Here is a 22,250-nt window from a genome sequence, read left to right on the forward strand (position 1 = left end):
TAAAAAAGCTAAATATTAATTATTATACATTGCGCTGAGCGTTGATTATTATTACTGTATGTGGGGGTAATAATCCCCTGCAGAGAGTAAAAGGACGGACAAGATTGATGAAGAAGCCACGGGTACGTATTCGTGGCAGTTTCTTAAGAGCTCTGACGTCTGGTGATAGTGATAGACTGAGTTTTTATGCCAATGCCAGCAACCAGAACCATGAGCACAGGTAAATTAGGTCTGCTTCCATTACTCGCGAAACCAACCCTTCCAGTTCAGAAGGAGATAGAGCGTCTTTATTTTTCCATTCAATAAGTATTTTTAATGTTTTCCATGTTTTTAGATTTTATTAATTTTTTTTAAAATAAAATTATTTGAATGCATTTATAGATACAAACAAACTTGAAAAGCAAGCGACATGACAATCCAAAATACTATTGAAATGTTTAGCATTGTAATAATATATGTTTTTTTTTTTCTAGTAATATATTAAAATAATATTTTATTATTAGTTTTTAAATTTTAATTTTAATACCAACATACTAAAATATCAAGAAATATAACAAAAATTCAATTTAAGTAAAAAACATGAAGCCACCGAAAAAAAAAAAACACAAACACGGCACCGCGGGCCGGTGATTTGGGCAGAAACGTACGGAGGCTTGGATTATGCTATGAAAACAACTGATCATCTTGCTTACATTTGGTTAGTCTTCCATGCATGCATGTTTCCAAGTGATTAAAGTTTGAATGACTATGTGTACTAAGTCAATTTTGGACCGACACTGTGTGATTTTATGTGACAAGTAAAGCATTGGAATGGATATATAACTCACGAGTCATCTTATTCTATCGTCGACGAGGTCTTGTTTTCTTATCAAAACTATAATTATCTTCTTGAGTTTCTTTTTTTCCTTTTCTTTTTCTTTTTTCCACTTGCAGTACGGATTCGGAAGTGGGATGAACTCATATTTTATTTTTTACTACAGAGGATATCTTAATTGAAACAAATTGATTGTCAATGAGATTAAATTCTTTTTTCGAATAGTCTTAAGGATATAAAACCCCTGTATTAGTTTGATATATTCAAAAAAATTAATTGTTTTTTCTTAGATATCGGCTTTGAAGTTTGAACTCGAATTTAACAGCCACGACATTAATTCTTCCCCATGCATTCCTCGCCGATCCCCACCCCAAAGCAAACGATTCACAAATTCATCAAAGATTTTAAAGGAAAAAAATGAAAATTAATTAACAACATTATGTCATGGGATGGACATGACTTGCTGAGATTTCTTCTTCCCATCTTCTTCTTCAAGATCAAGCCTCTCCCTCTCCCCCTCCCTCCTTTTTTTTTTTTTTTTTTTTTGAAGTTTCTATACAGAAAGATAGGCTCTCTTTTATCAAAATCTCTTCTCTCTTGCAGTTTGTTCTTGTCTCCATCCTTTACTACTTTATGCAACAGCTCTTTTCCCTTTTTTCTAACTAACCCATCACCTTCCCTCTCTACCAATCCTTTTCTTGCTCTTCACTCCTCACTCTTTTGTTACTTCTAACCCACAAAAAGAAACCATAATCCAACACCCATTAATTTGTGTCTTCTTTCCAAAATATTAAGAGAAAGGAAGATGGGTAATTGCAACTGTTTTACAAACTCAAAACAAGCAATGGCTGAGATAGCTCCATATGATCTCATCAAATCAACCACAGCCGTCCACTTATACGGTGACCCCGCCACCTCTTCCACTCTCTACATTCATTTTGCTCTTCTTTACAAGACCAGAGCGCTTCAGTTTACACCCACTAATGACCCGCAACCAGTGGTTCAAATCGGGTCTGAAACGATTTCGGGAACCCGAGAGATGATGTTCCGGTTCATAGACGTGAAGTTGCCGCGGCCGCCGTTGGCTGTGCTGGTGGAGGAGGGGGGAGGTGAGACGGCGGCGTTGGTGGTGAAAATGGCGGTGTTGCAACATAGGAGTGTGGTGTGGCATTTGGAGAGGATGGTGAGGTGGAGTGAAGATTTGGTGACACGTGGTGGGAGGAGGAATGGTGATCCGGCAATGGGGAGTGAGAGGATGGAGGTGAAGAAGTTTCAAAAGAGTTATTCACAGTTGTTGGAGGTCATGGTTGAGCACGCGCAAATGGAGGAGCGTGTGGTTTTTCCGCTTTTGGAAACGGCTGAGAGAGGTAAGGAATTGGGGACATCCTTGTTCGACCGGTACGAGATCTGACCTGAAAAATGGTCTGGGTTGCAATATTTTATTCTCCCACCAAAAGATATTTGACAATCAGGCTAGTAGTCACGGATTTACCAAGTCAACCTGCCTACGAAAAAATATTTTAATCGTATTGTTTTGGAAGTATTTGTTTCTCCTAAAAAAAATTGTCTAGTTAAGCTGTTGCTCGGTTAATTTTGATTATGCTTGCTAAAGATTGGGTTGTGTTTTTAAGCTAATGAAGATTACTTGCTGGTAAGGTGAAGAACAGTGTTCTTTTTTATTGCTTGCTGAGATTTTTTTTGTGGGGGCAATGCACTTGCTAAGGATGTTTAAGATCTGAAAATTAAACGTGATGATCCAGGGCTATGTAAAGCTGCAAATGAGGAACATGGAAGGGACCTGCCCATCATGAATGGAATCAAAGAAGATATAAAATCAATTGTAGTTCTTGACACTGGAAGCCATGACTACCGAGAGGCTCTTCGGAACCTTTCCTCCCGACTCAGATCATTGCTGGTATAACCCTATCCCTTTTTAATGTTTTGCTTTAACAATCTGAGAAAGACAGGCCATGCCCATGGAGTGCGGTGCAAGCGAAGTTTACTGCCATTCCTTGATGTAATAGTGCTGTGGGGCTCGTTTGGCTTTTACAAGTATCTGCCTATGAATTCTTCCCGTGTCCCTTTATCGGGCAAGGTGCCTTGAGGTCTTTGAAGGTACTGAATAATTTGGATTGTTGCAATGTGCTAACAGGAGCATAGTAAAGAGCACTTCCAGGAGGAGGAGAGAGATGTATTGCCATTGATGGAGGCCATGGAGCTGAGCAAGGAGCAGCAATTGAGGGTATTGGAGCAGTGTTTTGATGTGATGCAAGGGACCCATTCGCATTTGTTCAGCTCTTTTATCCACGGCCTTCTCCCTCGAGAAGCAATGCAGTACCTGGATTTGATTATAAGTTGCAAAGAGGAAAAACTCGTGGCCCCCATGCTTCTTAGGATTATCCAGTAGGATGTAGACATGAGAATGGATTGCTGCTTTTTCGTACTGTTCATAGAGATATTACAAGATGTTTTGTGTACTCTTGTGTAGAGCTGGAGCTACTGGTATTTGTTTTCTGATACTTGCCCTTGCTCTGGTGTGCCATTTTGAAACTGTTATTTGTACACACAGGAGCTTTTGCCAGGGAATGATTGGCAAGCAATAGGAAGTTTTTAGATTGGATGGAGAAAATCTACACAAAGATAAAGATACACGAGAGATATTTCCCCTCTCAATGTTTAACCTTGTCTACACTATCCTTTCTGCATGGTTTTATATGTTTCATAACATGTTGGAGGTTGTGAAATAGTTGTGATTTAAAATGTTTTTTTGTTTAAAATATTTTTAGTTAATTTTTTTTTTAAAAGATTTAGTTTTAATAAAACCAAACTACATGGAACTAAAAAAAAAAAAAACATATAAACAAAAAACCAATAAAAAAAAGTTCATAAAAAATAGCAAAATTGAAAGCTCTATAAATTAAATTATATTTATTAAAATAAAACATAAAAAAAGAATTAGTTTAATTAAATTTTTTAATTCAAATTGAATTTTTTTAATCGGTGTTTAAATTATGATGGTATTTGTTTTTTAAAATGATTTTTACTTTAAAATTTATTAAATTAATATTTTTTATTTTTTAAAATTTATTTTTAATATTAATAAATAAAAATATAAAAAAAATAACTTATCACAATAAAAATTCAAAAACTTTCAAAATAGTTTTTTTAATCATAGAAACAAACACTCCCTGTAATTATCCTTTATTAAAAAAAATAAAATTCTAATAGCATAACTATCTCTTTCATTTCTTAGGCCCAAGTTATAGGCCGAAGCGTGAAACACTAGTCTATTTCACATCTTGTCAAAAGTCATTTTATACACTCTCTCTCACTCATTTCTGGCGGGACACAAACGCCGTTGTCCAGATACAGTCTCGAACAGAGAAGGGCTAGGGGTTTCCTTGCAAAAGGCTTCGTGAACAATGGAATCTGAGTCAATACTCCCCGATTGGGCATCAAAGCCTTGCATTATGGGCATAGATGAAGCTGGTCGCGGTCCAGTTCTTGGTATGTTACTGCTTATTCATTCTTGTTTTGCTTCACATTTCTTTACTCTTCTAACAATTCCTTTCTGGGTTTTCTTTTCTTATTTTCATTTTATTGTCTTGAAGTCTTTTTGGCGGGGTTAATTGTTTGTCTTGTTTCAGGACCGATGGTGTACGGATGCTTGTACTGTGCTCGCTCTTACGAGAAAACTCTCTCCACCCTCAACTTTGCAGGTTTTGATTTTTGAAACTTAATTTTGATCTGGGTTTTGTTTGGTTTCTTGGAAATGCCTGGCGCTTTCTGTGTCCATTTGTTTTAATTTCCATCTGCACTGGAACTGGAATGATGTTATATGAGAATTACTAGAATGTGGAATGTGGTGCAAAAGAATATCATTTACTCCATCTTTATATTTGAAAGTTTGGATCTTTTTCAGCAAATGGCATCATTAGCGCATGTACCCTTCATTTATGTGGACTAGAGCTTGAGTGATGGGAAAACTTTTATTTAGATTTGTATAAGGGCTTGAATGATGGTGTGTAATATAATTTTAGAAGGTGGAATTGGAGTTAAAAGAAGGATTGCATTTTATCTTTCTTTTTGAAAGTTTAGATTTTTGTCAACAATGGCAATTATAAGCTATCTGTGCCCTTTCAATATATGGGTTCAAATATTGGATGGCTTTACTCAGATTTGATAATGCCACCTTTCATGTTGTTGCTTGTAGATTCAAAGACTTTAAAAGAAGAGAAAAGGGAGGAGTTATTTGAAAAATTAAAGGCTAACGAATTGATTGGATGGGCTGTTGATGTTATTGATCCGAGGGAGCTCTCGGCTAAAATGCTTAAGAAGTAAGTAGGTAATGTAATTAGATTTCTTCTGGCATTCTTTAACATTTCTGTTATTTAAATGTTTTCTTATCTTTTCTCTTTAGGATCAAGATAAACCTAAATGAGATCTCGCACGATTCTGCTAGTGGCCTTGTGACTAGGGTGCTCAACATGGGAGTTCTTTTAACTGATGTAAGAATTTTTTTCTTACTTAGAGGATGTGGGTTTTCCCCTTAACGCATGCTTATCTAGCTGTAAGTTCGAGTCAATTATATGGACCATTTCTTCTTTTCCTTACAATCCATGTGCATTATATTGGATTAAACATGTGATGATGTGTCAACCTGCAACAACTTCTGTAGTTTAAGTACTTTTTAACTTGCTCTGGCATTGCTATCATTAAATAATGCCACAATAGGAGTTAAAACTGCTTACATGTTGACATGATTGGGTTTCAGGTGTATGTGGATACAGTGGGAGATCCTGAGAAATATAGAATAAAACTGTCTGAAAGATTTCCTTCTATCAAGTTTGTTGTTGCAAAGAAGGCTGATAGTCTTTATCCAGTCGTGAGTGGAGCAAGTATTGTTGCGAAGGTAGCAATTTCCCATTCATTTGATTCCTCTAAATTTTTCTTGCTAGCATGTTTATTTTTTGTTCAATTGAATAGGTTACAAGAGACCGGGCCTTGCGAGACTGGGTACTTGATGAAACAGCTGAAAACATGACTAGGAATTTTGGATCTGGATATCCTGGAGGTTGGCAGTGCTTAATCATCTCTTTGATGTATATTATGATCTTCACTCTGTATATTTTAGCTGTTTGTCAATTGAATCCAGTTGTATTGTTGGGTGCAGATCCTGAAACCAAATCTTGGTTGGAAAAACATCAACACTCGGTATTTGGATTCCCATCATTGGTCCGCTTCAGTTGGGGTACATGCACGTCCTATTCCAAGAACATGGTTGAAGTTGTGTGGTCAGTTATCAGTCCTTACTTTACTTTCCCTTAGCATTATCTTTTCTTCTGCAGCTGCATCATTGTGCTGCATGATTTGAGGTGTCTCTGCTTTTCTCAATGAGATAGGCATTCATTTGGTGGTCATGATACTAAAGTAAACCGGAGGTTAAATGTAGCAAATATCACTACTTTATTCAGTCATAACTCCACATAGGGAATGATATGGAGGTGAGGTCAATTTGAATGACTTCCTATGATTATTTGGGGCATCGTTTATGCTTGGACTTTAGGGGATTTGAGGTTTTTAGTCGGGTGTGCAACCTGGTAGTATAAAACGTTTGATGGACATGGAATGAATTTGCTTCACTATTCTTTGCTTCCTTTGTATGTCATGCCAAAATAGGCACAAAGCTTTAATCAGTTTTGAGGGGTGCACTCCATGTTACTTGCACTTGAATATGGTCCAGTTTGTAGATAGCAGGATTGGTTCTTGTCTTTTTATGCATGCCATTTGCAGCCAGCATTGTCCGGGATTTACCAATACCCCATTTTCCTGTTTCCTTTGCTATTCACTTTGCAAAAAGAAAAAAGAAAGAACTATTGAATATGTCATACTTCACATGACTACATTTGTCTTGTTATTTTTAAACAGGGAATCTGATAAAACGGAGGAAGATGGTTCTAGTAGTAGCAGTGGTAAGAGGCAACTAAAATTAAGCAGTTTTGGTGTCACGACATCCAAGAGGAAAAGTGAAGAAATTGAATCAAGTGGTAAAAGCCGCAGCAAGTTTTTCCAGTCTCGTAAACTTGAGCAACTTGCTAATTTCTAGCAGTGAAGTTCGATTATTGTTTTATCTCATGCCTATATTAACTAATGCTTACCTTTGTACCAATGAATCGAGCAATTATGCCAGCAAGCATCTGTTACAGATTCAAGAATGTAGACTGAAGGGTAACGAATGAATTTTAACCGAGAAATATTGTGAGAACATTTAGAGAAAGGCCTATTTAGGTTGTGGATATCAACTGTATTCTTAACAGTTATGGTGAGTTCTGTTCCCATTCAATTACCAAGGACTAGCTAAGGCTATGGGCGTCGGGGCTTGGGCGACAAACAGAGCTACTTCCAATCAGACTCCGAGGGTGCTAGAATGTGTATGCACTTGGATTTTATAGCCCTTTTGCACGCACTCACTTTGGTGTGATTGTACAAGCTATGCTTTTAATACATGGTAGTTTACATGCCAAATATTGGAGTTGATTCCTCAGATATTAATGATTTGCCATGTACGAACACTGCTTCATACGATTGTCTCCATGCATGAATAAAGTAGCCTCATAGTGTCTTACTGTCTTTGAAAGCATTATCACGAGGAACCAGAGTGTGACCCAACCATGACCTGTAAAATGATGTCAGAAAATAGGATGCTGAAACTCCGGGCGATACGTGTTTTCTTGTCCTGTTTCATAAAGTAGAGAGTTTTCTAGCTTCAATTTAGGACTTTTGGTTTTGGATAAATGATTTTAATCGTGCAGACCTGCGAACCTGATAAAAATAAATGATTGCTACAGGAGCCCGTTGCACATACATTTGCTTGCCATGATATACATTTCAAACTGCACAACCGCCTTTTATATTAGAGGAATGCATGCTACAAACACAACCCAAAACCGAGTGACATATGCAAGTACAAAGCATCAACAACCTCATTATTTTAGCTTAATGTACAATGAGAGCGACCAAGGCAGTCGTAATCACTATCGGAAGCACTATGCCGTTCGCCTGATGGCTGGCTGCATTGTGGTGTTTGTTTGGGTGGTGATTCATTACAGCACCAGTTACGACAACTGGGACAGCCGCTCCACTTCCATGTTCACCACCACCGCCATTCGAAGTGTCAGCTGCCCCAGTTGCTCCACCATGTGTACCTTCATAAACTGAGCCATGGGCAAATTTGCTGCTGTGTACTATGCCACTTCTTTCACTAGAATCATCACCAATGCTACTGGTGTCATGTTGATGTGTGCCTGTCGCTCCCGAACTGTTCTCCTGCAGAAGATCTGTGTTTGATGTTGTTGAGTCTTTCTCGGTGCAAACAAACAACAGAGGGACCGATTAGTGATTAAAACTACGAAATACAAAGCCTGAACTTCTAAGTCCTGTCAACGATAGTAAAACTATTATGCTAAGTCTGTTCAGTGTTTCTGGTTTCTGGTTAAAGGAACAGACAAAACAAGATAGTTTTGAAGCGAATCTGTCCTTTCAAAATATGAAAGGTGAGAGGTCATGTACTCTCAAACTCAACTATTTTCATTTTTCTTTTTCTTTTTATCCCCGGATGGCACCCTTCCCTTAAAAGAAATGATAAACGAAACTTTAAAATTCATTTGATCATTCGGTCTAGGTTCACTGTAGACACCCTTTCCTTTAAAAGAAATTTGGAGGAGGATCTTTTTTGTATGACAGTAGAAAAACCTTTTATCTGTGGGGGACAGGGAATAATCTGTTGCCATGCAAGATTCAAAGTTTCTCTCTTGAACCATAAAGAACTCTGCTTCGTATACGGTAATTACCTTACACGTCTCTAGCATAAGAAATTATAAGCTTATTAATCTTTTACTAATCCTGGTCTTGTCACGCATACTATCATCGTTTACACAGGTGAAAGCAAGATTTGTCTCATCGAAAATCTTCGAATAGAACTCTATCAAGATGCTTGCAACTCTAGTGGCCTGAAATTCTCAAGAAGAAAGCTAAAAAAAGAGTATCTGGTTCTCCTCTTTTTTTTTTCCTGCATATTTGACTACCACAACTATCACATCCCTTCCTTAAAATTCCTAACTTGAATGTTTGCGCATTCCTTTAAAAAGATTCAATTCGTAAGAAATATTTTCAAAAAAAAAAAAATAGTTTCCGATGTTTAATTATATCAGGAAAAAAAATGAGAGTTATTAACTTCAAAAAAAAAATTACAGAAATTTAGAGTGATCAACTTTCTCTTAGACCTCGTTTATTCATCGAAAAATCATTAGTTATGAGAAAAATAATTGTTTTTATGTTTAGTCATACCATAAAAACGAGTTAATAAAAAATACAGTCTGCGTTCAGAATTGAATACAGAATTCAACATACAACATACTTGTAACCCAGATGAAATATTTGAATACGTTAGCTTTTTTAAATACTTGCAGTTCATCTCCATGCTCCCAGCTGCTCGAGCTAGCATCCTACTCCATGGACTATATGGTGTTTTTTTGGCTTGTATATATCAGAATTCATTGACTCTAGTACATGAACGAGATACTGTGCCTCAAAAGGTTCTTCTTATTTTCTCGAAGTCTATGAATAATTAAAAGGGTTCTACACACACACACTCTGCAGAGAGGCAACAGAAGAATACCTGGGAGGAGGGGCTTGTGATCATGAAGTGGATCAGTTGAAGATGCAAACAAGCATAAGCTTGCGAGCACGAGGAGTACGAGGAACAAATATCCCATCTTGTTACCATCTCCCATGTTTTGGGTCTCCCCTGTTCTCAATGCACGAAAGGAACTTCAAGAGCTTGTCTAAAACCTCCCTGGTTTTATATATGTCACCGCAGCCTCTGTTTCAAGAGAGAAGTATCGCATAAATACCTACTTTTATATAAATCAGTGTGCTAGCTAGTAGAGTCTTTTAGGAGTTAGTAGTTACGAGGTATAATTAAGTGTGTCTGTTTTTTTAAAAAAATATATTTTCAAAAAATTAAAATTTTTTTATATTTTTATTTACTTCAAATTAATGTTTTCAAATCATTTTAATATACTACAATTAAAAATAATTTTTAAAAAATAAAAAATATTATTAATATATATTTTAATATAAAAAATTATTTAAAAATCAATCATAACTATACCTATATTACCAAACAATTTCTAAAGAGTAATTATATGCCCATAAATAAAGTAGCTAAGATGATAGTCTTGTATCTTGCTTTATCTTTTATCTCCAAAGTGATCATGATCTTCTCATCGATTACATAAAAGAATTGAATTACTATGGGCCAAATGTCCGATTCTCGAATCTCTCTTTATGGTTGTCTTTTTTAGAGGCCACTAAATCGTGGGGGCGATCAGGCTTATTCTTTCTTTTTGCTTTTTATCGGTTTACATATTATAATATTTGTTCAAAGAATGGAATTTCATTGTATTTTAAAAATATTTTTATCATAAAATAATTTTTATATTTTTATATTGTTTTGATATATTGATATTAAAAATATATTTTTAAAAATAAAAAAAATTATATATAAAAAATTATTACTATAATATTAAATAAGATAGTTATTAGCCAAAGATTTTGTGAAAAATTGAAAGCAGTAGTGTGTGAAGAATATTTAATTATTGCAGCCATTTGTAAAATGCAATTTCAGCTCATAGTTTGCTAATAATTAAGGCAACCCGGTGATGCTTATATTCACCGCATATATGCACTTTATAGACGCGCCTCCATTCTTACCAAAGTTATTAAACTCACCCCACCCATAAGCTAGTTGGATAGGTGGACGGGCTAGCTTTAATTCATCGAAGTGGATACCATTTTCATTAAAAAAAAAAATTAAAACTACATTGTTTTTATTTTATTTTATAAAAATCAAATCATGTTTTAATGAAATTATATAGTGACATTTGAGCTTGTTTTGATCAAATTAATTATTGATTTTTTTCAAATATTATTTAGATTAGAGTTGAATTGACCTAGAGTTAGATTGGCCCGTAAACTAAATTAAATTTAATAACTATCGTTATTAATACAGAGAAGTTCTTTTTTATTCTAACATCTAAGAAATGTAATTCTTCTCTTAAAAAGGTTTTGTGGCATTGCTACACAATTCATTGAATGAGTTGATATAATTATTTTTGTCTCGTTATTGAAATTATAATTGAGTTTATTTTGAAATGATATTTAATTTAAAAAAATATATATATTAAAATGATATTTTTTAAGATAGTTTTTATAATTTTTGACATACTAGTATAAAAAATAAAAAATATTTTAATATATATTTAATAAAAATACTTAAAAAAAAACAATATATACCGCAATACTTAGATTTGCAATCTAAGAGAAGGACAACACAGAAAAACAATAAAGGGGGTGTCAAAATTTTGGAAGTTCCCTTCAAATATCGTTGACATCCTTTAGGCCGGCATGAGCAAAATTTAGGAAAATTATTTAGCAATAAACATAAAATATATTATTCTACCTTAAACGATTTTATATCAAGACATTTAAAATTCGTATTAAATCATTATTTAATGCTAGAAATCAATAAAATACAATAAAAAATGCTAAAAACATACATGAGTCAATATGGTCTCCTTGATTCAAACGTACATGTATATTTTTGAAGTTTTTTTTTCTTAATGTTTTCTTATATTATATGTATTTTTTTTCTAATATTTTTTTTTACAGTGTTAACCTTCATGTTAATTTCATATTATAGTTCACTTACCAAAACTAATTTTTAATATTCATCAAATTTTAACACAACATTTTTTCTTAATTACCCAAGCAAACTCCACAGCGAAGCTTTCAGGGGCCAGCCCAAAAGTCCCTTAAGTTGAACCAGAATGAAGCCCACTACAACTGCGTTTTACAGGTCCAACCTGAATCAAGGATGCACCAAACCCAGCAACCAAACACACCGCAAATTAAAAAAACCCTAGCAAGCACCAAAACGCACACCTATAAATACTCTCTGCAAGCCCAAAATCTTCTTCTCGCTTAGCCTAGGTGCTCTCGATCGGTCCCTCCCAAACCCTAGAGATTCAACCTTTGATCTCTTGTCATGGTAACAATCTCAATACCATATCCCTTTCATGATTTTGGTTAACTATCCCTTCATTTTCTCGGCACCCAAACAGTGCTTTATGATGTTTTCATTCATTTATTCGTGGCGGTTGTTTTCTTTGTAGGCACCAAAGAAGGAGAAGGCTCCACCACCGTCTTCAAAACCAGCTAAGTCTGGCGGTGGCAAACAGAAGAAGAAGGTAAAACAAATCATGGGGCACCTTCTTTTGTTGGTTTTTTTAGTGTTTTTTTTTTAAAAAAAAAACATTGGATGATTTGTTCTTAAAGAGTGTTTGGGTTATTTCTTTGTTATGATTTGTTGGGGTTTTTTGTGCAGAAATGGAGCAAGGGAAAGCAAAAGGAGAAGGTGAACAACATGGTTTTGTTTGATCAAGCTACCTACGATAAGCTTCTCTCTGAAGCTCCCAAGTACAAGCTTATAACTCCTTCTGTCTTGTCTGACAGATTGAGGGTGTGTTCTTTATGCTCTACATTACTTTCTTTTAGTTTTCATTCTTACCAGCATTTATGCTTTTATGGTGCTAGTCTACATTTAGAATGAATTCTGTGGTTTTCTTGGAAATTGCTCGTGTCATTTGGCTCTGGTAGCATACTGCGTATGTTGTGCTGAGCGACAGGCAGGCAAATTTCATAAGTGGCAGAGTTTGTTTCAAAAAGCTTTTGATTTGATATGTTCTACTTAGGTTAGTTTAACATCAAGATGTAGAGACCAACAAAGGATATTGTGAAGTTATGTTCTTAGAGAATTGCAAATCATTTTGGATATGCATTAAAGAAATGCTACCTTTGAAGTCTAATTTTTACCTTCAACGCTTTTCTTGGAAAGGTAAAATAAAACAATATAGCGTGAAATTTGTCTTCAAAAATTCAATCTGGGATTTGTAAACGTTGACATGCTTTTCTTGATTTTTTGTTTTTTCATGTATCGAGTTTCTTTTATATTTTCTTTAATAAGCATGATGGAAGATGATGAAATGAATCACAAGGATTCCCATTGATCATTCAATGTGATATCATAACCAGCAACGTCTGAGCCATCATGCTATCCTAAGCTGCTCAATGATCTAGATTCCTGCTTCAATATCTTGTGCATTTAATCTTTTGACAAATTCATGATGATTCGTTGTTTGCTTAATGCTTTGCAATGTACGCAAACATTTGATGCTTTGTTTTTTTATCTGAATTTCAGATTAGTGGCTCTCTTGCACGCAAAGCAATCAAGGATCTAATGGCTAGAGGATCCATTAGAATGGTATCTGCACATGCCAGCCAACAGATCTACACCAGGGCTACCAACACCTAAGAGACAGTTTTAACATTTTTCCTGGCATTGGGAGTAATCTAGTACCATTTTGTTCCGGTCTCATTTCTTTATACCATTCATGTCGAGAATGCAGTTTTGATATATTTATTCGGTGGCAGAAGTTTCATGTATTGCATTATAGTTGATTTTATACGTAATTTTTGTATGTCAGCAATATTTTCACAGATGATGGCTCTTAGACAGTTTTGACCTTAATTTGGTCAATCTTTTTATTCTCTTCCACAAATTTATGGCGACATTAAATCAAACTAAGAATTTATTCTGGTTTAGGATCCTGCTCATCATGTTTTAACAACTTGATGTCTGTTAAATTTGGCATGATACATGCATGTCATGAGTTAAATTTGTCATCTGTTTTAATCTAGCGTGATTTTGTTGGGAGTGGTGATTCCTTTTGTCAACAAAATAGAAAGAGGAAAGGACTGGATTGCTGGAATTTCCGTTACAGATGCTAATTGGAATGGCAATTATGTGGAAATCACTTTCTCATTGAAATTTTCATATGAAGTGGCCAAGCATTTGATCCGCTTCCCAGGTCAACAAGGCTTCAGCATTCCAATTGACAGCAACAAATGTTCTCAGGTGAGTGAAATTGATTCAAAATTTTAGAACTTGTTCATAACCATCTTTCCTAAATTGAATGCCGTTCAACTCTGTTTGAGGTATCTATGAATTCATAAAAAAAAAAAGGATTCAAAAGATGATCGTTCATTTGCTACTTGTTGGACAGCTTGAGCTGTGTATTGCCTCACCTGTATCATAAAAAATATTGATACATGTATTAAATCTGTCAGCCTGATGGGTCGAGCTTGACATGTAGATTTAAAAAGTCAATTTAATAGGTCAGCTTCATCTTCCATCCCGGGTTAATTGACATAGTTAGACCTTGATCAAACTAGTAAGTGAACCTGTGACTTGTTTAAAACCTAAGTTGGCTTTTTATGTGTATTTTTTCAAGACATTGCTTTAACTTTAAAAACTTAAAACTACATGATTTGATACCCGTGCAACCTGTGACCCGAGCCTGAATAACAAATCAAGCATCATGTTGGTTCCACGGCTCAAATTGATGTCCCCTGATAACAACCCGCATGAAAACACAAAATCAATTCACATGAAGTACAAGTTGATTACTGAAATGAAAGCTTTCAAGGTACTAGAGACTGAAGGCTGTTCGAAAATTAACAACACTAACGATAAACCAGGTTACAGGAATGTCTGATAATCAAGTGCCCTACCAGCCTACTATAAATGCAGGTTCCTGCATTATTGAGACAGCAGCACAAGCGCAACCAGCATGCTAGTTATGCTGCTCAATACAGATCTTCCTCCTTGTGTGTGTGAATCACACTGTCCGAAGTTGGATACGAGACACAGGTAAGGACGTATCCCTTCTCCATCTGTTTCTCATCAAGGAATGAACCATCTGATTGGTCTACGGTCTCCGAAACCATCATACCAGCACAAGTAGAGCAGGCTCCGGCCCTGCATGAATATGGGAGCTCCACTCCTGCATTTTCAGCTGAGTCAAGGATGTAATTATCATCAGGGGCATCAAATTCATGCTCGCATCCATCTGGTGCAATTAGTTTCACATTGTAAACTGCCATTGCAGATACTTTGAAGGAGGAAGACTTCAAGCCAAATGCTTTAGATACATTCCTTACAGAAGCCAAAGCACCAGGGCTCTTGATCAATGCACACGACTTGCTCGCAACTGTTATCGGTGGTGCACTTCTGATCATGCATGTTGTGGGAAGTCTCACGGATGACATGTTTCCACCTGCACCAGAGCAATTAGGGACATTTTGTGGATGATCAATCACTGTCAAGCATAACTCTCTTTCCTTTCTTAGCTTCATCTCATGCTTAAAATGTGTGATACTTGCAGGAAATAAAGACAATACTGCCAAAGGAAGCAAGGGAATCCACTGTGGTTCAATTTATTGATTCATGGATAAAAAAAATGTCCCAACAGGAAATTTGCGGTCAGATAAATGATTTGTAGCCGCTTAACATCATTTGTAACGAGGACAATTCTCTTCAAACCATCAAGCCAAGCGGAAGAGAGTTAAGAGGGAGAGGGAGACCTGTGCTTTGTATTAGAGAATGATTTCTTGGTCATCAGAAAATTTCCTATATTTTTGCTGTGACCACAGATTACAGGCAATTCAGAAAATATTTTTCAACCGTATATTGTTACAATCACTGTCAGAATATATAATGCGTGATATATTTTCATTTATGCAGAAATCTGCTCTGCCATTACGGCTTGTCCTCATCACCATTTTATAACTGAAGCTTTAACCAAGTCAAAATCAATCACCCACAAAACTATAGAGCTGTATTTCAAACATACATTATACCTCAAACATCACAACGATTGATGATTTTAAGATTTTATCCACTTTAAAGACATTGGATTTTGTCTTCCGCAAACCTAAGAACCATCTCAGCTGACTTGAAACAAATTATTACTATGATGTTTTCACAGTGATTTATAATTACATTTCTTGATTCAGAGCATGAAAAATAAAGTTCCCGAGATACGAAATTAATCAAACAACAACAGTAAGAAGTAAAAAAAGAAAAGAAGAGGAAGCAAACTTCCGTAAAAATGCAACAAAGCAAAGCTGATAAATAACAGATCAAGAACAGGAAAAAGACAAAAACAAGAGCAATATATCACGTAAAGAAGGGTAAAAGGCAAGAGATCTTACAAGGAGAGATTGATTGATGAGACCTGGCTAGAAGGAAGTTTATAGGCGGAGATTACAAGGAGACCTGCCTGAGGAGGGTGCCCTACCAAACTTAGACTCAGGGTGGTGGGTGTAAACAATTTTATAGTAAGTGGAGATTTGTTGGACAGTGGACAGTGGACAGTGGACAGTGAAGTAAGGTGGCTTTTATTTATTGGAAAGCGGCTGTTTGTAACTTTCAGGAGATTTGGACTCAGTGCTGTTTGTTTTAGCGGTTGATCATTTTTTTTTTAATTTTTTTTTTATAATATTTTAAAATTATTTTAATGTATTGCTATTAAAAAAATTTGTAAAAAATAAAAAAATATTTATTCAAAAAAACACTTTAAATTATTTAAAAAGAGAAGACAGTGAAGGAGGTTAGGATTCTCTCATGATTTCTGGAATTTAAGATGATGAAAACAAAATTGTAGATTAATTGGGTGGGATTATTGGGCTGGTAATTGCAGATGGAAGAATAGTTATAGGACTTGGCTAGTTTTTTTTTTTTATTGATAATTATTTGTCTGATTATAAGTGCGATTTCGGTTGTTTTTAAAAGTATTTTTTATATTAAAATACATCAAAATAATATTTATTTATTTTTTAAAATTATTTTTTAAATTAACATATCAAAATAATCTAAAATATATAAAATAAAATTTATTTTTAACAAAAATAAAATAAAATTTTTAAAAATATTATTCACACTTCATTTCCAAACAGCTTCTAGGATCCAAAACTCAACCTCCATATATGAAACGAACACACGTGCCTGCATTTTTAAAACCCTAAATTGAACAGAATAGAGCTTGTCTTCAGTCTTCACATACAGCACAAGGCACCCAAAAAGCTGCAGAGCGAGATAGCCCACAAAAAGAGTTGTCATAAACTCCTCCAAAAAAATACAGGGTCAGTAAGAGATGGCTCAGCTGAAGGCAATATCTCCATGTTCATCACTCAATCTCTCTGTTCATGTCCCTAAGAGCGGTACACTCCCCACTTCTTTACACTTTTTGATGATTCTGCTACGCTGGAAGTGATTTTCTTGAAGCTTATAACAAGTTGAATATTGTTTTCCAGATTTAATGCTGTGTAATGACAATGTATCTTTTTCAAAGAAGTCAGCTTTGTTTCAAGAGGTATATCATTTCTTTTGAAGTATAGTGGTTAGTTGGTTTTTTTTTTTTTTCATTTTTTCTTTACTTGCAGTTGGGGGCTAGAAACAGTGAGCTTCAGGGTGATGCAGTTGTGAGCAATAAAGGGAATGGTCTTCGAGTTCATTGCAAGAAAGGTGAGTTTAATTGCTGCCTTTTTTTGGTTTTGGGCTTTTTTGATGTGTTAAAAATATTAAATTGATTCAATTTGGAATGGGAATTCAATATAATTTATAAATTTTAAATCTTTTTATTGGGTTTTCTCTAAAATTGTTTGATTGTGCAAATGCTAAGTTTTACTAGAAAACGCAATTGTAATTTATTAATTCAATAGTGTTTTTTTATTATTATTACTTAAGATAGAATGCAATCAATAGCTGTATCTTGAAAAGTCAGTGCATACCTGGTGTTAGTTTTTCTGAGGTTCTGCTCTTACGCACATTCTTAAAGCAACCAAGTTAGCGGGGGTGTTAATGTGAATTGGCTAGTCTGGTGGGCTCAAAGTATGAACTTGTTGTGTTTAAGAGTTCGATATAAAGTCTGAATTGTCAATCTTCATAGCTGTTTTATTATGTATGTACTAAGTTTTACTAGGTGCGTAGTTGTAATTTATTTATCGAGTAGTTTTTTTTTAGCTGAAAATATTTATGAGATTGATGGGCTGAATCTTCGAAAGTGTATGTCTGGTTGTAATTTTTTGAGATTCTGTGGCTGTCGAAGTAACGAAGATAATGTGGATGTAAATAATGGGGTTTGTAACTTCTGCTTAGTGACACTGTAATTGATCATGATCTGCAGGGATTCAAGCAGTACTATCCCATGATAAAGCTACTGAGGTTTTTGATGCTACAAAGACTAAAGGGCTAAGAGGAAAATTAAACAAGGTTGTTTTAGCCTATAGTGGTGGCTTAGACACCTCAGTTATTGTCCCATGGCTACGGTATACCTCTTGCTTTATGTTTGAGTTTTCTAACTAATCGATACTCATTGTTCATGAGCCTTGACCTGTTGTTTTGGTTTAATTATGAAATTCTGGGATTTGGATGTGAGTTTTGTACTTGCTCCATATGATAGTGTTTAGAATAGATACGAGGGAAACACGCATATGCACTTTTTATGCTTGTGTTATGATATTAAGATGTGTGCTTCTGAGATCATTATGTAGTCTAATCTGGGGTTGGTGAAGGGCTGTAAAGTTTTCTCAGCTCAACCAGATAGGTGTGAATTATGTTGCTAGGTGTTTTATATGTCATAGGGTGGGTGGCATAGCTCATCTTACTAGCGGAATTTCTTTTCAATTATTTTGCTTCCTGTCTTTATGCATCACAGTTTCTCAGTGTTTTCGCCTGCTCTTTTCTTTCGAAACAATTTTTTTTGCTGACACTCCCTGTTATAAGTTTTCTGCTATTTTTCCTTTCAGGGAGAATTACGGTTGTGAAGTTGTTTGCTTCACTGCTGATGTTGGTCAGGTTTGTAAATAATAGAAAAACCTATTAAATTCATAGTATTTGATTTGCTTAAGAATAGAAACTTATTCCTCATTTGAGCCATCTTATCTGGTTTTATAAATTACAGTACCTGTCTTTATACATGTGCATGGCATTGATTTTTCAATTTGCAGGGAGTAGGAGAATTGGAAGGCCTGGAACAAAAGGCCAAGGCTAGTGGTGCTTGTCAGCTAGTGGTGAAGGACTTGCAGGAGGAATTTGTGAGAGACTTTATTTTTCCCTGCTTGCGAGCAGGCGCCATCTATGAACGGAAATACTTGCTGGGAACATCGATGGCACGCCCTGTTATTGCAAAGGTTGGTTCCCCAGAGAGTTGTTGTCTTGTTGTAGTTTTTAGATTTTTTTCCAGAATTAATATAAACATTGAGCCATTAATAAAGAATGATGATAGTGTGTGTGTTTTGCCATTTTCCTTGTGTTTTATCATCCTCTGACGTCAAATTTGTTTTCCATAGAAGCACTTTCTATTATCTAAAACAAGTACAGATACTTGCAATTTTGTGGAGTGTTTCTGTTTCTCTACTCTCTGTTTTCTGTTATATAGAATATGCACTGCATCAGTGTTATATCATTAATGATCATACTTTAACCACATCATGCTGTGACAGGCCATGGTGGATGTTGCAAAAGAAGTTGGAGCCGATGCTGTTGCTCATGGATGCACAGGAAAAGGAAATGATCAGGCATGCCTCACAAATAGGATAACTATCTAACACATGAGTTCCTTCTAATCTAACTTTTGTGGCTTTCTTGTCTGTTCAGGTTCGCTTTGAGCTCACCTTCTTTGCCCTGAATCCTGAGCTCAATGTTGTGGCTCCTTGGCGGGAATGGGATATCACAGGAAGAGAAGATGCCATTGAATATGCCAAGAAACACAACGTGCCTGTCCCAGTGACAAAGAAATCCATATACAGCAGAGACAGAAACTTATGGCACCTGAGCCATGAGGTTAGTCCCCCTCATCAACTGCTTCCAAGGAAAAATTGTAGTTGTTAAAGAATATTAATTTAGAATGTCTTGTGTTAAGCTTGTTGAAGGTAGAAAATCACTTGTTGGTTTTAATGTCACAGTTAGACTCCTTTGTGCTGTGAGCTCAAAATTTTTTTTTCTTCCCCGCACTTCATTGTCTTTGTTTGCTATTTTCATGCTCAGCTAACACTTTGAAACCTTGTGATTTTGTGTGTGTGTGTAAACATACATAATGTTTGTTTGAATACTATATACTTAAATTCTTTAATAGACATTCGTTGTTAACTTGTTCTCTAAATCTTATTTGCTTCTTTCTCTCAAGGGTGACATTCTGGAAGACCCTGCTAATGAGCCAAAGGAAGATATGTACATGATGTCTACTAGTCCAGAAGCTGCACCTGACAAACCTGAGTAAGTCCCTTGTTGAATTTTCGATTCAACTAATCTGAGATTATCATCAATTGAGTTCTAATCCCAAGTTTGCATTTTTTAACCCCAATCTCTCTCTCTCTCTCTTTTTTAAATGTGTTTGATTCTTTTAGATATGTAGAGATTGGGATAGTGTCTGGCCTTCCTGTTTCTGTAAATGGGGTGAAGCTTTCCCCAGCTTCTCTACTTTCCAAACTCAATGAGATTGGTGGGAAACATGGTATTGGCCGTATTGACATGGTTGAGAACCGACTTGTTGGTATGAAAAGCCGTGGAGTATATGAAACTCCTGGAGGCACCATTCTCTTCACTGCTGTACGTGAGCTAGAGTCATTAACCCTGGATCGAGAAACGATGCAAGTTAAAGATTCACTTGCTCTAAAGTATGCTGAGCTAGTGTATGCAGGCAGGTGGTTTGACCCACTGCGGGAATCAATGGATGCATTTATGGAGAAGATCACAGAGAAGACAAACGGTTCAGTCAGACTTAAGTTGTACAAAGGATCTGTGTCAGTAGCTAGCCGGACAAGCCCCAATAGCCTGTACAGGGAAGACATATCCTCCTTTGAGAGTGGGCAAATATATGATCAGGCCGATGCAGCTGGATTTATTCGACTCTATGGTCTTCCAATGAGGGTTAGGGCAATGCTTGAGAAGGGCATCTGATGATTGTTCTTGTGATCTACCGTCTAATAACTTTTTGGTTCATTCTCTTGTTTCAGGAAGACATTTAGGAAATCATAACGATGGATTAGTTTTCATGGCGATTTTCTTATATGCAAGTTTCTCTTAGACATGCTCTTCAGCGGATGTTTTGTGAAACAGGGAACTTGAAAATTTCGGGGATCAGTGAGCATGGCAATGTAAAGGATGGTCGATTTAGGATGCAAATTCTAACCATTCACTTATAGTTGGTGAAGATGAATGAACAATCTCTCACCAGGAGGCCAAAGCAATCTAGGCCTTCATGTTTGCAAAGCTAATTATCTTATGACATCCAACTGAAAATTAATTTAGGCATACGAATCCATAATTAATAGGGGAAATCCCTTCATTAAAATAGGGTACACGGAGAACTAAAAAGGAAATCTAAAAAAAGAAAACCCTACCTAAAAAAACAACAACATTGACTGGAGCCAGCATGAACGCTGGCAAGGTTTCTATGTTTCCCTCTAATTGCATCAAAATCCCATCACAAACGTAACTCCAAGTCCACTGGTATCAGGAAATCGTTGCTGCTGCTCCCTGAATTTTTACCCAACAAACTGCTGATATCACTGTAGTTTCCTGTATAGGAACTAGTCTGGTGATTCAAGCCAACCACATCAAGAAAATTTCTTGTTATTAGACCATCTTCTTGAGACCTTTCATCGTTAACATCATCCCCAGTTTTGCTCTTTATTTTATCGTACATAATTTTTCTTTTCTTTCCGGTCTGTTCCTTCCCAACTACTTGATCGACAACCTGCGATTGCCTCTCCAAGATTTTCAAAACATCCATCAGAGATTCCTCGGGCAAGTAATCAAACCTTGGGTCCCAAGTTTCGAAAACCCTCGGTGCCTTGTCGACAACCTTCTCCTCGCCTTCAACATTGTTTACTGTTCGGTTGGCCTTGTATGCCTCGAGAACATCAACAACCCTCTCCTTTTCTTCTGGCCATGTCTCAGTAGTGCCATCAGGATCAACACAGATTAAGCAAACAGGAACGTCACACAATATAGCAAGCTCCCTCGTTTTCTTCTTTAGGGTTTTCTTCCTATCCTCGTAGGACTTCAGGGTCCTTTTGTTTTCGAGTGGATTCATGGTGTGATCACCTCTCGATGCCTTGCAGAGAAAACAAAGAGAAAGATCAGCTGCGTTGATTATAATGAACAAAAACGCAAATAAAACTATGCGTTGGTGGATCGTATATAATGATGAGAGTTGCTTTAATCCTTGCATGGGCCGGATGAGGAAATCCGACTGTAATTTGAAGCGTGAAAAAAATATAGAATTTTCTTTATTTTATTTATTAAAAAAAAGAAGATCTTGAAGTTCCATATTAAGGGAATTCAAAATCGGATGTCTTGTGGAGAAAGGATTTATTCCTCATATTTTGCATATTTTCTAGAAGAATATGAATTCGAAATCAATCCGTATCAGAAACTATAGAATAAGAAAAGAATCTTAAGAAATCTTAA

General features: G+C 35.8%; 5 protein-coding genes, 1 long non-coding RNA gene and 1 other non-coding gene across 7 annotated transcripts; 5 read left to right on the forward strand and 2 right to left on the reverse strand.

Moving 5' to 3' along the window:
* Positions 1-1,117: 1,117 nt before the first annotated feature.
* LOC118045174 (uncharacterized) lies at positions 1,118-3,339 on the forward strand. Its single transcript, XM_035053729.2, has 3 exons — positions 1,118-2,181; positions 2,575-2,729; positions 2,967-3,339. Exons 1-3 carry the CDS (start codon positions 1,620-1,622, stop codon positions 3,219-3,221), a joined length of 972 nt encoding a protein of 323 aa, XP_034909620.1. The 5' UTR covers positions 1,118-1,619; the 3' UTR covers positions 3,222-3,339.
* A 768-nt stretch (positions 3,340-4,107) lies between these two features.
* Positions 4,108-7,444, forward strand: LOC118045171 (ribonuclease H2 subunit A). The gene is made up of 8 exons (XM_035053726.2): positions 4,108-4,321; positions 4,462-4,533; positions 5,028-5,151; positions 5,235-5,322; positions 5,589-5,726; positions 5,801-5,888; positions 5,988-6,108; positions 6,743-7,444. Exons 1-8 carry the CDS (start codon positions 4,237-4,239, stop codon positions 6,918-6,920), a joined length of 894 nt encoding a protein of 297 aa, XP_034909617.1. The 5' UTR covers positions 4,108-4,236; the 3' UTR covers positions 6,921-7,444.
* A 252-nt stretch (positions 7,445-7,696) lies between these two features.
* LOC118045172 (uncharacterized) lies at positions 7,697-9,759 on the reverse strand. Its single transcript, XR_012170639.1, has 2 exons — positions 9,492-9,759; positions 7,697-8,172 (listed from the first exon to the last, which is right to left on the reverse strand). It is a non-coding gene; the product is annotated as an uncharacterized lncRNA (long non-coding RNA).
* Positions 9,760-11,776: 2,017 nt separating this feature from the next.
* LOC118045157 (small ribosomal subunit protein eS25) lies at positions 11,777-13,422 on the forward strand. The gene is made up of 4 exons (XM_035053709.2): positions 11,777-11,924; positions 12,049-12,123; positions 12,261-12,395; positions 13,134-13,422. The coding sequence occupies exons 1-4, from the start codon at positions 11,922-11,924 to the stop codon at positions 13,245-13,247; spliced, it is 327 nt and encodes a 108-aa protein (XP_034909600.1). The 5' UTR covers positions 11,777-11,921; the 3' UTR covers positions 13,248-13,422.
* LOC118045213 (small nucleolar RNA R12) lies at positions 12,904-12,982 on the forward strand. The gene has a single exon (XR_004686945.1). It is a non-coding gene; the product is annotated as a small nucleolar RNA R12 (small nucleolar RNA).
* A 1,159-nt stretch (positions 13,423-14,581) lies between the features above and the next one.
* LOC118045156 (ferredoxin, root R-B1) lies at positions 14,582-15,043 on the reverse strand. The gene has a single exon (XM_035053707.2). It carries the CDS (start codon positions 15,041-15,043, stop codon positions 14,582-14,584), a length of 462 nt encoding a protein of 153 aa, XP_034909598.2.
* A 1,743-nt stretch (positions 15,044-16,786) lies between these two features.
* LOC118045211 (argininosuccinate synthase, chloroplastic) lies at positions 16,787-20,874 on the forward strand. The gene is made up of 10 exons (XM_035053790.2): positions 16,787-16,996; positions 17,090-17,148; positions 17,219-17,300; positions 17,962-18,103; positions 18,584-18,632; positions 18,785-18,967; positions 19,280-19,354; positions 19,434-19,619; positions 19,963-20,051; positions 20,183-20,874. Exons 1-10 carry the CDS (start codon positions 16,930-16,932, stop codon positions 20,733-20,735), a joined length of 1,485 nt encoding a protein of 494 aa, XP_034909681.1. The 5' UTR covers positions 16,787-16,929; the 3' UTR covers positions 20,736-20,874.
* Positions 20,875-22,250: the final 1,376 nt, after the last annotated feature.

Source organism: Populus alba, chromosome 8, assembly GCF_005239225.2.
Source record: "Populus alba chromosome 8, ASM523922v2, whole genome shotgun sequence".
Taxonomy (NCBI): domain Eukaryota; kingdom Viridiplantae; phylum Streptophyta; class Magnoliopsida; order Malpighiales; family Salicaceae; genus Populus; species Populus alba.